Below are 14819 nucleotides of genomic sequence, written 5' to 3' on the forward strand. Positions count from 1 at the left end.
ACTTGCGTTGAACATCGTTACAGAAGCCATGCGTACGCACGATTTTTCTCCCTTGTTTAATAAACAATGTTTTGCAGGACATTTGAGGAGGCATCGTGGACGTCAAACCGCTACAGAATCAGAGAAAGGCTCAAATGGTGAGTACTTATTTTCTTAATTGAATGTCATTCTTTTTTCCCTGATCATGAGCAAAATGTGTGTCTGCTCTTTAATATCCCAGGGTAATGATGTCGCTCGCCTCTAATCCAACACTTTGGAGATAAGGGATATATGACGATATCATTTTAAATATCATCTAAACGTGACCACATCTCAAGATACTGTACAGAAGAGATGGGCATATTTATTTAAAAGAGAGGGGCAGTCGGTCATAGGCCATGGTGAAAAGAAAATGGATGAGTTAATCTCTCCTATATGTCATGATTTTTTATTTATTAAGAAAATAAATAAATTTCTGGTGCATGTTTTACAAGCTTTGAAACCAAACCACATTTGATTGTCATAAACCTTAATTTACACTCGTGTGGAATGTATACCACACACCTCCGATTAGCACGGTTGGTTACGTACGGCGTGAAAGAAGTTCAACGTACATATATCCGTTGCTCAGCATGTGCCAGTAGTGAAGGCATGGAATATGAACATGGGAATGTGTCTGCGATGAACATTGTCGTGCGTGCCCAGACTCGGGGAGCTCCATGGATGACAGCGAGACGGAGGAGGATTATTCCACGACTGGCTCAGTGTCGCAGGATGGCGGCGGAAGCCGCAGCTCCCGTGGGCCCTCGGAGGGCGGCCCCCACAGAGCCCGCTACGCCGAGGATGGCGCCAGCGCGGCCTCCAGCGAAGCCGGCACCGCCGCGACGGACGCCCGGGGGTCGAGCGCCGAGAGCGCGAACGCCAATCGCACAGAGGAGGAGGAGGAGGATGACGATGATGAGGACGAGGAGGAGGTGATTACCGCCGAGGTGCGCACGCAAGTCCCGGCCTTGAACTGCGCCTGCTCCGAGGCTGAGCCGACGGAGGTCGTGGAGAAAGCCGATCCGTCTGACGAGCCGGCTGTGAAAAACGAAGTTGAGGTCGAGGCAGAGAGCGAAACACAGGAAGAGAAGGTGCCGGAAAAGGTGCAGGAGAAGGCGGAGGAAGAAAGTGACGTAAGGGCTCTTGACATTGATGATGCCCCTGATGCTCCGTCCCTCACGGAGGACGAGAACAGCGTCGCGCTCACTGAAACGTCGGCCCAGGTCGTGTCTGCCAAGGGTCAAGAAGAAACTGAATCTGAGGTTGCGGCAGCCAAATGTGAAAAAGAAGAGGATTTGGAATCGAAGCTGCTGTGCCGCGAGGAGTTTTCTGACATTTTGGACGACAAGCGGGACAGCGAAGATGAGCGAGCTCCGTGTAAAGAGGAGGCCGTTCAGAAGAAGACTCCAAAGGAGGAAAGGAGGGGGAAAAGGAAAACGGATCAAAGCACAGTTGCCAAAAACCCCGTCAAGAAACCTCGAGGGGCTAACCTGGACGATGAGAAAGTGAACCGCAACAGCATTCCAAGTGAAGATGCCAAGATGCCGCTCTTGGAGGAGGAAAGGGAAAATGTCTCCGATCCGAGTGATGTCGGGCCGGAGAAGCCGCCAGAATCGGGAGTGGACGAGAGCCCTCCGAAACTCAACAAGGCAGGCGGCGGCGCCAAGGCAGCCGACCAAACGGCACAGGCGAAGCAAGTGACCTCGCTGTCCTGCGTGAAGAAAGCGTGCGCCGAGGAGAAGCAGGCGGGGGAAGAGAGTGGCGTGGGCGCGGACGCCGCTTGCCCGTCGTTGCCGGTTTCTCCTGCTCACGTGCGGGGAAGCTCCCCGCCGAAGAAGCGTGTGTTTGTGTCGCTGCCTCAGTGCGGCGTGCTGGGCCTCTCGGCTGGCCAGGACTCACCCCTAGATGTCGTTGGCGACGAGAAGGACAGCGTGGATGAACCCCGGGCGGACGACAAGGTCACCACGGAGGTGGACACGCCCGGCGTGATGGTTACGGAGTCGTCCTCCACCAACGCTCACGAACCCGAGGCTCAAATCGAAGACGCTGTAGACGTCAAAGAAAGCGTCGACGGTGTATCTGAGAGCGCGGGGACTCGGAAATCCGACGAGCCCTTAATCGCGGCACAGGATGAAACAAGCGCTCCGAGTTCCGCCTGCGCAGACGAGCAAGAGCAGACCACTGACGAAGACAGCAAAAACTCTAGCGGCGGCACTGAACCCGAGAGCCGCAGCGACGCAGCCGAGAATGAGAAGGAAGACTCGAGTCCCACGAATGACCAAGAGGCCGGTAAGCAGAACTGGGAGGTCCGGGAGGACAGCGGCTTCACCAGCGCCGAGGCGGAGACATCCCCGTCGGCTGACGCAAGCGCAGCCGTGCCCGCAGTCGTGCCCGCAGTCGCTGTCTCGACGGCTCCATCTCCCGTGGCGTCCCCGGCAGCCGTGGTGGTGGTGGCGGCGGCAACGGAGACAGCGGGGCGCCCGCGGGAGGCGTCCCCCCCGCCACCGCCGGCACGCGAGACGACGACGACGACGACGATGGGCACGTCGTACGGGCGACGCGACGTGACCGGTGCCAGCTCCAGCTCGAGCAACACTCCCGAGCCAGAGCCACCACAGAGAGGTGAGAGGATGGAGACTCCAAGGGGGGGGCAGTGTTGTATGTGTTTTGAGTTGTGATAGATTTCGTGTAAAAAAAAAATTGCCAGTTATTTATACACGTCACGATGAGCCATGGCTTCGCCGCCACCGCAATGAAGGCCTCCCAATAGGAGCATCATCGTTCATGGTACTGCGGTGCCTGAAACCCATCTCACTATCTGCACGTGAACTGATCTCATCACTTTATCTCCATGGTGGCTGTCCTCTGGGGCTATGTTCTCTCCGTTGGCTGCTATTCCATCGCCAGTCTCCCCTGTCAGATATTCCTTCTCGTGCCCATTTTCATTTAGTTTTCTCAACAGTCACTGTCAGGTTTCTGATTTGCATTTGTTCCCATGCGAATGTGCTCCTTTTTCTGCTTCTCAATTCAGTTTTCTTTGTCAATGCCTTTGCTTCTAATCCGTGTTATAGCGGGTAATATGCACCGATTTAGTACTTCTTTAAGCACATTGTATGATGCTTTTCATATTCAAGTTCAGTTTTTCAAAAACACTCCATCCTGTTCTTATCCGCCTACTGTTTGCATCATTTGTAAACCAACCCACCTTCAATAACTGTGCTAGTTGTACGTAATCTTGCGTCTTGTTTTACAGTTCTTTTCCTTCAACAGATATTTTTGTGTATCAATTTTGTGTTGCTCATTTATTGAATAAGTTAAAGATGGAGCACTCTCTTTACTTACTCACAACACTGCTCACGGCAAGGGCCTCCACTAGAGGGAGTTCGAGACAGACCCTCCTAGAGAATATCTTGGACTACCTTCCAGACATCTGTAAAGAAGTGGAAGTGCCCACGCTTTAGCCGACCACATGCGAGCTGACGATCGACTAACTGTGGTGAACCCATGTACACTTCTGGGTGGATAGAGGCTGCAGAGGGATTTAAGAAACTTGCACCGTTGTTTCAACTGCATCACCCGGAGAACGAATCGAACCAGCGACCTCTAGATTGCAAGTCAAGTGTGCTCACCATTACACCACTTGTGCCAGCATAATTTATTGTTTACCTGCAGTCAACAACGTGTATTAATTCATTCAAACTTAACTATGATTCTACGTTGCCCGGTGGGTGTGGTGGTGGTGGTGGTGTGTCCGCACGACCCCTTGCAGAAGTGCTGCGCGGCGAAGTCGTGAGCTTCAAGCCTTCGTTTCACCAAGTGGACGCTGTGCCCCGGGGCGGGCCAGCCACGTGGGGCATCTCCGTGCGCATGGGCTCCAGGCGGCGGGTGTACGTCGCGGGACAGAAGCGCGCCAAGGTTGGCGCTGCTGCAGCTGCCGCTGCGGCTGCCTCCGTCGCCGCCGCCAAAAAGCCGCGACTGAGCCCGAAGCACACGAGGAACAGCCCGAGAACGGAGCGCCACAGAGTCGGTAAGAGCGACGCGAGCGCAGGCACGGTGGTGGTGGTGGTGGTGCTGGCCGTGTAGCCGTGTAACAATGTAACGGTGCACCATTCCATCGACTAGGGCCAATTGTTACGTACGCGCATATGTTGAACTTATTTTGCACCGTACGTAGCCAACCATGCGGAGGTGCGGATTACACTCGCAATGTGTGCGTTGAATCGTGTGTGTGTGTGTGTCGGTGGGTTCAATCGGCCAATCAATCTTTATTTTCCATGCCAGCATCGCCCTGGGTAAAGTAGGCGTCAGTGCAGATTGCAGCAAAACGGGCATGGTGCAGCGATAGCAAAACGAATGCCAGATCAAGCCGCTGCTGGCCGCAAGGCATCCCCACTAGAGCGAGCTTTAGAAGCCCCTCTAGTAGAATTGTGCGTGTGTGTAAGAATCGGCAATTTGTGAGTCAGAACACGGAGCAACCACTGCTGAGATTTTGGGTTTGAATCGAGGGAAGCCAATCGTGGCCCCTTCCGCCAACCGTTTGGTGAGCAAGTAAATGTCGGTCTGCACCGTTAAACAATAACGATTGTGAAGTTTAACGAGTTGACGATCTCAATCCAGTTACCAATGGCTGCACCAAAACATTTGAATCCGTTCCATTTTTTGTCATGTAATTAAGCATACTTCAGGTCTGAGAACCAACAAATATTTGGTTTAATAGCAGGGTATGTGGAAACGTGCATCAGCTATTAATAATAATACGAGCCAGTTAAAGTGACATAAATATTTCTGTGGTGTAATTGTATCGATCATTCTCTAGCATGGGATTATGCACTGCTTTCTGTGAGAGTTGCAATGCTGCACACACACAAAATCCGAATGAGGTATGAGGACAGTGGACATTAATAGAGAATAGATGCGGGTTATACCCACATGGAGAGAGAAAATCCAAGCAGCCAGCCACATGCAATAACGGGACTATCTGCTTTAAAGAAGAGGGAAACTTCCAACAATGTTTTTATATTATTAGGGGAGAAAACATTCACATTTTTGACTCTTGGTCCATGGCAATAGGATTTATTTTTCCTGTTCTTGCGAATGATATTAAGCAGGATTTAACATCCACTTGGCTCATGGACGAAACAAAACAAGACGTGAAAACTGAGACGATACAAATAAGCCGCTAAAAATGAGACAAAATAAACTAAGAAAATTAAATGAAAAAGTCGATATTTGAATTGAATCACAGCCACGAATCATAACGCTTTGAATCAGTCAGAGAGGTGGGGGGGGGGCAGTGAAGCATTCTATGACTGACCAATACCAGTGTAACAAGTAAGGGAAATCATGCATAGGCAGGGTTTATTTAATGCATTTCAGCAAGCATTTGTTTTCAGGAATACTTAATTAATTGTTGGGGAAAAAACGCATTTGCAAATTTACAAATAGTCTTTTATGCTATGGTTTTGGGTCTACAAGTTTTGGGCAACAATTTGATGAATTTGGCCGGTCTTCCAAGAGGGCAAGTCCCTAACAGCAACACGGTTCTTATACGACATCTCAGTCCGTGTTCGATCGTCTGTACGAGAGTTATCGGGTCCCCCTCTCCCGTAACGGATGGACGGAGATAACAACAATAATAAAAGTACATTCCACCCTTTCCAACCTTCCATTTAAAAACGCCTCTCGCACGTCGACGACGCAGGCCAGAGCAGCGACAGCGAGGAGCTGCCGCAGAACGAGCCGATGGGGGGCAAGAGCGCGGCGTCGCATGGCAAGCACGCGGCCGCCGGCGCGACGAGCAGGAGCACGCGAGCCGCGCGCTCTCCCCCGGGGGGCTCCCCGCCATCCCTGCCGCTGGCAGGGACCCCCCACGGCCGATCGGGCGGTGAACGCGGGGCCGGGGAGAGGGTGGGACGACCGCCGCGCCTCAGCCTCCAGATCGGTATGCTGCCGCTGTCGTGCGGCTGACCGCGGCGGAAAGTCGAAGCTTTTTTTTTGCCCTTTCCTCTGCTGAATCTCAGAACGCGAAAACGGTTAGTGCCGTTGTTTTCTAAAGGCGTACCGCAGAGAACTGCAGCAACGCGAGCGCATTGTATGGAAGCTGGCTCCAAACTGCGCCACATGCCCTCCCGCATGGCTTTGTGGGAGCCTCGGTATGTCTTTCCCGACCTGAAGAAGAACCGATAAAGTTGTTAGTTTTTAAGGGACTTGCGTCCTTTGAGTGACCAGCTTGAAATAAGCTTGACTGGTAACACGTGAAAGGTAAAGTTTATGCAAGGATGTGGCTGTTGATCTCGTACGTGTATATAGCGTTTGTGTCTGCACTGTGTGGGGAGCGGTAGTGTAGCGGCCAACACCAGTGACGATTATCTGAATCGGTCCTAGTCTGCCACTTGGTCGACTCGGCCTCAAATGAGTACCTGGCATGGTGTGTAAACATCACCACTGGGGAGACAAAGGCGACTGAGCGTGGTGCTGGCCACCCACCCCCTCGTGTGCTGTGCCGGCCTTCATAAGTGCTAACAGCATTTGCCCCAACAGTCTGTTAAGGCTATATGGGGGGGGGTCTTTGTTTCGTATGCTTATTAGCATTTCTCATTTTTCCAGAACTGGTGGGGATGAGCGGTGCGGAGAGGATCTCGTTCCTGCAGGAGCGCCTGCAGGAGATCCGCACGTACTACCTGTCCCTCAAGACCGAGGTGGCCACCATCGACCGGAGACGCAAGAAGCTCCGCAAGAGGGAGCGCGAGGGTGAGCCCCGTTTACACCCCCATCGCGCACCACATTTACCAACGGCAGCACATCCACTGCTCCACCGCTTGAACTGACTGCAGGACCACATCCAATGCAGCATCTCTTCTTCTGCTGCTGCACCACTTTCACTGCTGCACCACAATGTCAACTGCAGAAAACGTCAAGTGGAGCACCACATCCAATGCAGCGTCTCTTCCACTGCAGCACCACATTTATCAGCCGTGGCACATTAATCCGCAGCAGCACGTGCACCTGCAATACATCATCCACATGAATGTTTATATTTGGTTAAGCAATTATGGCAAAATGGCCTTAACCACGAGGTTTCCTGTACTGTCTGCCAGAGAAAAGGAAAGGGGAGAAGAGAGGGAGTTGAGTTGACGGCAAACAGGGAAATAGTAAAATGCTCGCACTCGCGTGCAGGTGTCTGGGTCAAAGCTCAGCCATGTGGGGGAAGCTCCTCATAAATATGGGTTTGTAAACGCGTGTGCATCTACCCATGTGACACCGCTTTTATATCAGCAGTGCTACATCCACTAGAGCGAGCACCTTCTGCTTGGGGCACCACATGCTTGTGTAAGTGTGTGTGTGTGTGTTTTCTGTTTGTATTAATCCTGCCTTCTTTCGGCAGCTACGAAGTCACTGACGTCATCCGAATCGTGCACAGGATCCCTGTCACCGGCCCGGCCTGCCCTGGCGTTTGAGCTCAGCTCGTAGCCGCGGCGTGTCGTCGCTGGGATATGCGAAAGGAACAAAAAACTCTTTAGAAGTGACCGTATCAAACGACGACAGCAACAACTATATCCATATCTATGTGTGTGTGTGTAGCACTTCGGGTGCGTGGTTCGTTGTTGCCAGAGATGGTTATCAGTGCCGTGGATTCTTTCACGGAACGTGCTGGAAAGTTAAGTTAAGGTTCAGAACAGCCAGTTCATTAAAATGTGACGGTGATAATGCTACGTCTTCATATCGCGCTCATGACGCCGGGGGTGCCACCGGGAGCGCTTTACATCCACGTCTAATTTAAAACATTTGAAAGAGGGGACCCCCCCACCAGTGGCAGCTGTGTCCCCTTGTGGGCACAAGGTGACTTCAGCACCTGGCTTGCAAACGGGCATTAGTCTGCCAAGTATGAGGGCGATGATTGCTTTGTGTAATCCCAATCGCGGTAGGTGGCAGAGATGAATTCAAAAGGGAGCGTTGTTGTGGGCGTCTGTGTACGTGCGTGGTGTGTGTGTGTGCGTGTACGTGTGATGTGTATGCCATGTGCATTCTTCAGAGAAGGTGGTGCAAATAAGCAAACAGCCTTCAGCCAACGACAACCTGTTTCACCCGGTATGAATATGGCTGTCCCAACTAAGAGCGCGGAACAAACGGTGACGCAAAAGCTGTGCAAAGCAAAAAAAAGGCCCCTTTCCCTGGTTAATGCCACTGTGCGAAGGCTTTTTAAATAAAATGTGACATTTTTATCACGGTGGAACAAAACGGCCACGCAAGTGTTTAGTTGGTGCTCTGTCGCCTTCGAAACGTTCCATTGCGAGCGGTTCTTTGTGTTCGTGTGCACCTTTTGCAACTGCCATGTTTGATTTTAGTGGGGGAAAAAAACAAGGCAAAGTGTGTCTTCCTGATTACGGTGTGTTTGTATATGTATACAATATGTAGCTTGGGGTAAAGCGTTATGGCAGCTTCGTAGCCTTACCCGAAGACGAAACTTAAACCAAAAGTGTGCACACTGCGATTTCGGACGGCACCCATGGAACATTTTACACGCATTAAAGTATGGATTCTTATACACTATTTATACCCTAGTATTTATACAAACCAGTCTGGAAGCTAATTATATGAACCTTACATTTCTGAGGCTTACAAATTTGGTTAAATATAGATAGTTTGGGAAATTAAATGACACATCACAAAATCCCGCGTGTTAAATGAAATGCGTTTTGGTTGCTTGATGCACTGAGATTCAGAATTGTTTTAAAAAGTTTGTTGAATTTTTTTAAAATATCTAAAGTGCCACTGACCATTTTGGCTTAGTCTTAATGTGTTGCCTCTTTTGCAATTAAGACCAAATAGCAGAATATTTAACAGAATAGTATTTTTCCCATAATCCATGAGCCTAATGTTCAAAGCATGTGTTTTTATCCTAAGTTCTCAAAGCCATAATTCATCCCGTTGTTTACGTTGTTCCAAAGCTTGGATTTGTTCATTAAAATAACACGCAATTTATCATGTACTGCAGTAGATTGTAGTCCGAACGTATGTAGGCTTTTTTTAAACATGTACTTTTTAATCGTACAGAGTACCTGCTTACAAGTACCGATACTTCACCATCAACCCGTGTGCGTTCGTGTAAGCGTAGGAATTTTGGGGAGTGAAATGGTGACAATGAAGTGCTCATAAGTAGATCAATTAATTTATGAAATTGTATTTTTTAGCAGTTTATTTTTTTGCGGTCCTCAGAGCCTGCTGGGTCTTTTCGCGACGCGTTATTTGAATGCACTGTCGGCCTCTCAGATTCGTAACGACGTGCCGCGTCTTAGGGCATCCGGGTTGGTGCAAGGTGCCATCGGCAAACGAACCTAGTCAGGACACCGCAGCTATTTTGCGAAAACCCAAAACGTTACCAAAAAATAACACACAACTCAGATTGTTTGCATTACCAGGGTTCATTACTACCAACGATGCTTTATAAATGCATCGTTAATCCTTACAAAACCCAAAGTTCGCTGCATTTCAGTCACGGTAAGCCGATAAGGAGTGGCATATGCACGGTCTCTACATTTCTGTCTGGTTTTCGTCGTGTTCTGCTCCGTTGGTGTTACTGAACCATCTCTTGGTTTTATCACCCCAAGGTGCATTTTCCGTTCTTCTACAGGGTCCGGCACTTCGAGTGACTATCAGAACCACACGCCATGCCACCCATCCCTTTTATTATCTGAAAACCGGCCTGAAAGCAATTATTTTGATACGTATAAAAATAAAAACAAAAAAAATTAATTCTACAAAATTTATGACTTGAAAATGTTTCTCTTTCCACGGAGAAATGGTTTGATACATTTATTAAAAAAAAGTTATGAGAGATGTAAATGAACATTTTAACTTGCCTGCGGTGAAATCTACTATAACGCATATTTATTCTAATAACGGTATACGTGTGTTGTTAGTGGTAGGGATTTTTTTCATGATGCTGTGCCGAGTATTATGTGGCTTTTTTCAGGTTCTTCCATGTCTTAGTATTGCATGTCCGCTTGTGCATGAAGCGCCATAGAGAGAGGTGGTTGAACATAGCCGGTTTTCACATCGTGTTGTGGACAAAGCCTGAACTATTCTGACATCAGTTAATGCAAAAAAAAAACCATTGTACTTAATCGATGTGCCCAAGTCATAGTTTTCAAATAAAACTATACTTAATCATACAAAAGATTTCAAAGAGGCCAAGTGGGGTATATATGACTTGTAAATAATAGTTTAAACTAGATTTTTTGTAAAAGGCCGGACGTCCAAGATTGCATTCATAACATATTTATCTAAATGTTGCGTCTGTTTCGATTACGGCATGACATAACAACTGGGGAACTCCCAGAAAACGTTTTTTCAATAAATTGCCTTCCCAGTAAAAAAAATACACTTGCAAAGTAGACACGAATGCAATGGTATAGATTGAGGGCTTTTGTTAACAATTCGAGCAGGCAAAGGCATGAGAACGTAAGGTCGTTAAATTTAGTGGCGAGTCTGTGCTGTATACAGACGGACACGTGCTTGAGATGATGCCTGCAGTGAACAGACTTAAGGAACCGTGGGACGTTTTGATTTTTTTGCAAGCAGGTTTATTATAGCCAAGACAAAAAAAATGTTCACGTTTTTGTACTATCATTGTATACTGTGATTTTGATGGAATTTCGTTGCTAGTTTTTTTTTAACTGGTTTTGGTTCATTTTTTTTCATCGCGTACGATTTTCAGGTCTTTAATGATACAAGCATTTGTTTTCCTTCCATGGTGCGTACAGAAGAAGAGATCCGCAATGGTACTTAAGCCAGACCTTTTAATCTTTGAAAATGCAGTTTGTAAACGAGTTTTAACGGTGCGTGTACTCGAATGAAGAGATAATGGGATTGTTTCATTTGCAGTCGGCGCTTGCCAACATGCTTTCTCATGCCTAGTCTCCCTCATGGGAGATGACAAGAGTGTCTTTATAGCTGATTGTACCATTTCCTCTGAAGCCACGGGCCAGAATTGTGACTTTTGAGCCAATGAGAAAGAAATGTTGTGCCTCTGTAGAATGCGAAGTCGCAGAGTGTTGTGATCCGTTTGTATTTAAAGAGTGGGGGCGGGGGGGGGGAGTTTATATATGGTAGGTGATTGAAACAATACTGTAATTGCAGTGCAATAGGCTTTTGTTCAAGAGAGAATGATATTAAGTCACACATCGTGGGCTCTGGCATATTGTTTGAGCAAATAAAATCAGCAATATGCAGCACCGCAATGTATTTTAAATAAACATGTACAGTATAAACCAGCAGACGATGGACATTTGCAAAAAAAAAACCCAAAACGTTGTATTTTTATGTACATTATGACATATGAACCGAATGTGCATTTGAAACAATCCTTGTTGTAATCAGTGTTTCGACTTTGAATGGTTGCTATATTAAATGTGGTTCGCCCCCCAATGCGACAAAGTAATCAGCTTGGGACGTGTTGTTTTGCTGTCGTTGAGATGAACGCATTAATTTAGTAGATTCTAGTAACGTTTTCTCTGCAGCGTACGACATATTTGTAACGAGCGTAGGTTCATATTAAGCACAATACATATAATTTTTAAAAAATACATACATTTATAATTCCTGCTGTAATCGGGAATAGCTTAACTTATCAGTACACGAAATAAAAAAAAGAACGAGATGACATTGTGTATCGACTCGCGTTTACTCAGCGCCGTGATTCGCTTCCACTTGCCACCAGAGGGCGCCAACGCGATTTCTCTGGTCACCTGGTCCACGTGGATTTGTGAGTGCTCCAGTTGATTTTCAACCAGACGAGTTGTTCAATGACGGCAACAAGAGCATATCTGTCAACCCCTTATCAGTGCCCTACCTTATTACAGACCAATTCAGACCCTGTTAGTCACCCCATGGCATTATACATCTAAACATTCAAACTTCAAAGTCCCATCACAAGGGAGAAACAAACAAATTGACACCTTTTTTGCCCGTATTGAAACGGCTGTACGCCGTACGGACCTGAAAATTCATTTTTCCTGTACAAGAATACGGGTAAACCGTATGGGTTGACAAGTATGCAAGAGGCGCTCTGTTTCCACTCTTGTTTCACATCTGCAATGTATTCTCGCGAAGTTTGACTCAAAAAAATAAATATCTCTACAATCACCCGGAATCAATCGGGTTTGAGCGTGTATAGTGATGGGTTGGGTGGCCACGATGTATCAAAATACGTGCCGTGGTTTTCTACAGGGCCACACGCTGTCAAGACGAGGGCAGTGCAACAACATGTTGTACTGTAGTTTGCTCCCAACGTCTATGCTCCCCGCCCTCACCCCACCCGACACGAACCAGCATGGTGAATGATGGACCAGGCGCGATCAGAATCGGTGTCTTTATTTGTATTGAAGGAATCTGATACGCTGTGAAGCTCGTTTTTCACAGATGTCCAGCACACTGGCGGGTCCACAACGCTACATCGACAAGAAATGCAATAAAGGGTACAAGAGTAAGATAGAGAAAATGTAATCAAACCAATCATGAATATAAATTAAGCGTGGAAGTACAAATTGCACTCGGTACATTCCTGCACATTTGTCAATTTGAGCGCAGGCTGACAATCCGCACGGCGTGGGGAAAGAGGTCTTCGTCCAGCAGTTGATTCACAAAAGGGCCGCACTTTGACACAATGCAGCAATTCGTGCGGTGGTGCGGGCTATGAGCTGTGCATGCTCGCCGTCGACTCTGTTCCGCACCGACCACGGAGGGAGACGCAGACCGGCACCACCACTCCCGTATTTGTGATGCACTCCGCGTTTTAACAATCCCGCCTCCCACCGGGGGTATTTTAACCGCAGCATTTCCGCTCAATGCACGCGGTAAACATTCGGCAGCTGCAGTGAATTTAGTTGTGGCATCGCTGAGCCACGCACACCGACAAGCCCTGACCACCGTTTTTTTTAAACCTTCATCTCTCTCCCGGTTTAACCGAGCTATTGTCTATACAATGAACAAGCAGACACTCCGTCTCATTCACACGTGCCCCCTTCACACGACCAAGCAAGCACCAATACACGAGTGTGTTTTACACATCCCATCGGCTGCACGTTTTCTGAGCAGGAAAGTCTGGACCGGTTTCTGATTTCAATGCCTCGTCAGGCTTGCTTGTACCAAATGCTGGTGAACTGACAGATGTTTATACTGTATATCGGCAAGGATCCTCGCTTAGATACGAGCCCTTAGTTCGATGTTAAACTATAATATTTAGCATTTCACGATAGAGTATGCGTTTAATATGAGCAAGTGTGTGTGACGTTCTGCGTACCGAGGGTGGAATCGCAGTCATTTGTAAACCCGCTGCTGGACGGATGAAAGCCTTCCCTAATGCGTTGTTTGACCATACTTCACCACACTGATCAGTGCGAGTTCGTGAAGGGGGCGGTGGAGTGGTGGGGGGAGGCATGACCAGTGTAGACATGAACTTGCCGTGGCGGGGAATCGAACGCAGGGTATAGTGCTGCGAACTATCGCGAGCAGGCTCCACTGAAGCACTCACCAGGAAAGCCCACGTGGCGTTGACATAATTGACCGAGCGCTCAAAGAAAAATATATTTTTGAAACGACGTCGAAAACGTGGCACTCGAGTACCCGATTCGTGCGGCTAAGATGCGGTGACGGACACCCATCGAAGTTGTGCGCCACGCCGGGTGGGGTTGTCGGGTTTATTTGAACCATCCATCAGACGCGATCAGAGTGAGTTGGGGCTGGTGCGCTCATGCATCTACAATTATTCATGAACTGGTATACGTGCAGCGCAACAGAAATTGGTTGTATGGCACTGCCCACAACTTTGCCTAGGCACGACGCAGACACACCACGGACATAACCACACTTACAAAAGACAAAGATACCCCGTATATAGCCTGCAGACTATAGGGGAAAATGCTGTTAGCGAGCATCTATGAAGGCCGGCACGGCAGACGAGGGGGTGGGTGGCCAGCACCACGCCGGGCCGCCTTTGTCTCCTCAGTGTCGATATTTACACATCGCATCAGGTACTCGTTTGAGGCTGAGTCGACCTAGGGGAGGCACAGGACCGGTTCAGATAATCGTCGCTGGGTGTTGGCCGTAAGCGGGAATCGATCCTTGGTCGCTGGGTTCGTAACGCAGCGCGCTAACCGCTACACTACCGCTTTACACAGCAAAGCTCCCCCGTATAGCCTTAATAGACTGTAGGGGCAAGTGCTGTTAGCGAGCACCTACAGCACACAGACAGACACACAGACAGACACACACAGACACACATAGACAGACACACATAGACAGACACACACACAGACACACAGACAGACACACAGACACACACAGACACACAGACAGACACACACAGACACACACAGACAGACACACACAGACAGACACACACAGACAGACACACACAGACACACACAGACAGACACACAGACACAGACACACACACAGACACACACAGACACACACACAGACACACAGACAGACACACAGACAGACACACATAGACACACAGACAGACACACAGACAGACACACACAGACACACACAGACAGACACACACAGACAGACACACACAGACAGACACACACAGACACACACAGACAGACACACAGACACACACACAGACACACACAGACACGCAGACAGACACACAGACAGACACAGACAGACACACAGACAGACACACACACAGACACACACACGCGCGTGCATCGCGCGGTGACGTCAGGGCGAGGCGCTCCGGCCGACCCTACGTCACGTCTCCTCTCATCCCGAGCGCGAGACGCGCC

At 48.6% G+C, this 14819-nt stretch overlaps 1 protein-coding gene across 4 annotated transcripts in view; it reads left to right on the forward strand.

The window, feature by feature from the left end:
- Nucleotides 1-11683, forward strand: part of ARID4B (AT-rich interaction domain 4B) — a 35660-nt gene extending 23977 nt beyond the window's left edge. For all 4 annotated transcript variants that reach the window (XM_061568672.1, XM_061568674.1, XM_061568675.1 and 1 more), the window contains 6 exons: nt 78-137; nt 685-2643; nt 3791-4048; nt 5723-5962; nt 6628-6771; nt 7406-11683. In XM_061568672.1, coding sequence (XP_061424656.1) covers nt 78-137; nt 685-2643; nt 3791-4048; nt 5723-5962; nt 6628-6771; nt 7406-7491 — 2747 coding nt within the window. In that variant the 3' untranslated portion in view covers nt 7492-11683. The remainder of the gene's footprint in view (nt 1-77; nt 138-684; nt 2644-3790; nt 4049-5722; nt 5963-6627; nt 6772-7405) is intronic.
- Nucleotides 11684-14819: the final 3136 nt, after the last annotated feature.

Source organism: Lethenteron reissneri, chromosome 41 (assembly GCF_015708825.2).
Source record: "Lethenteron reissneri isolate LAM-NWPU_2019-01 chromosome 41, ASM1570882v1, whole genome shotgun sequence".
Classification (NCBI taxonomy): domain Eukaryota; kingdom Metazoa; phylum Chordata; class Hyperoartia; order Petromyzontiformes; family Petromyzontidae; genus Lethenteron; species Lethenteron reissneri.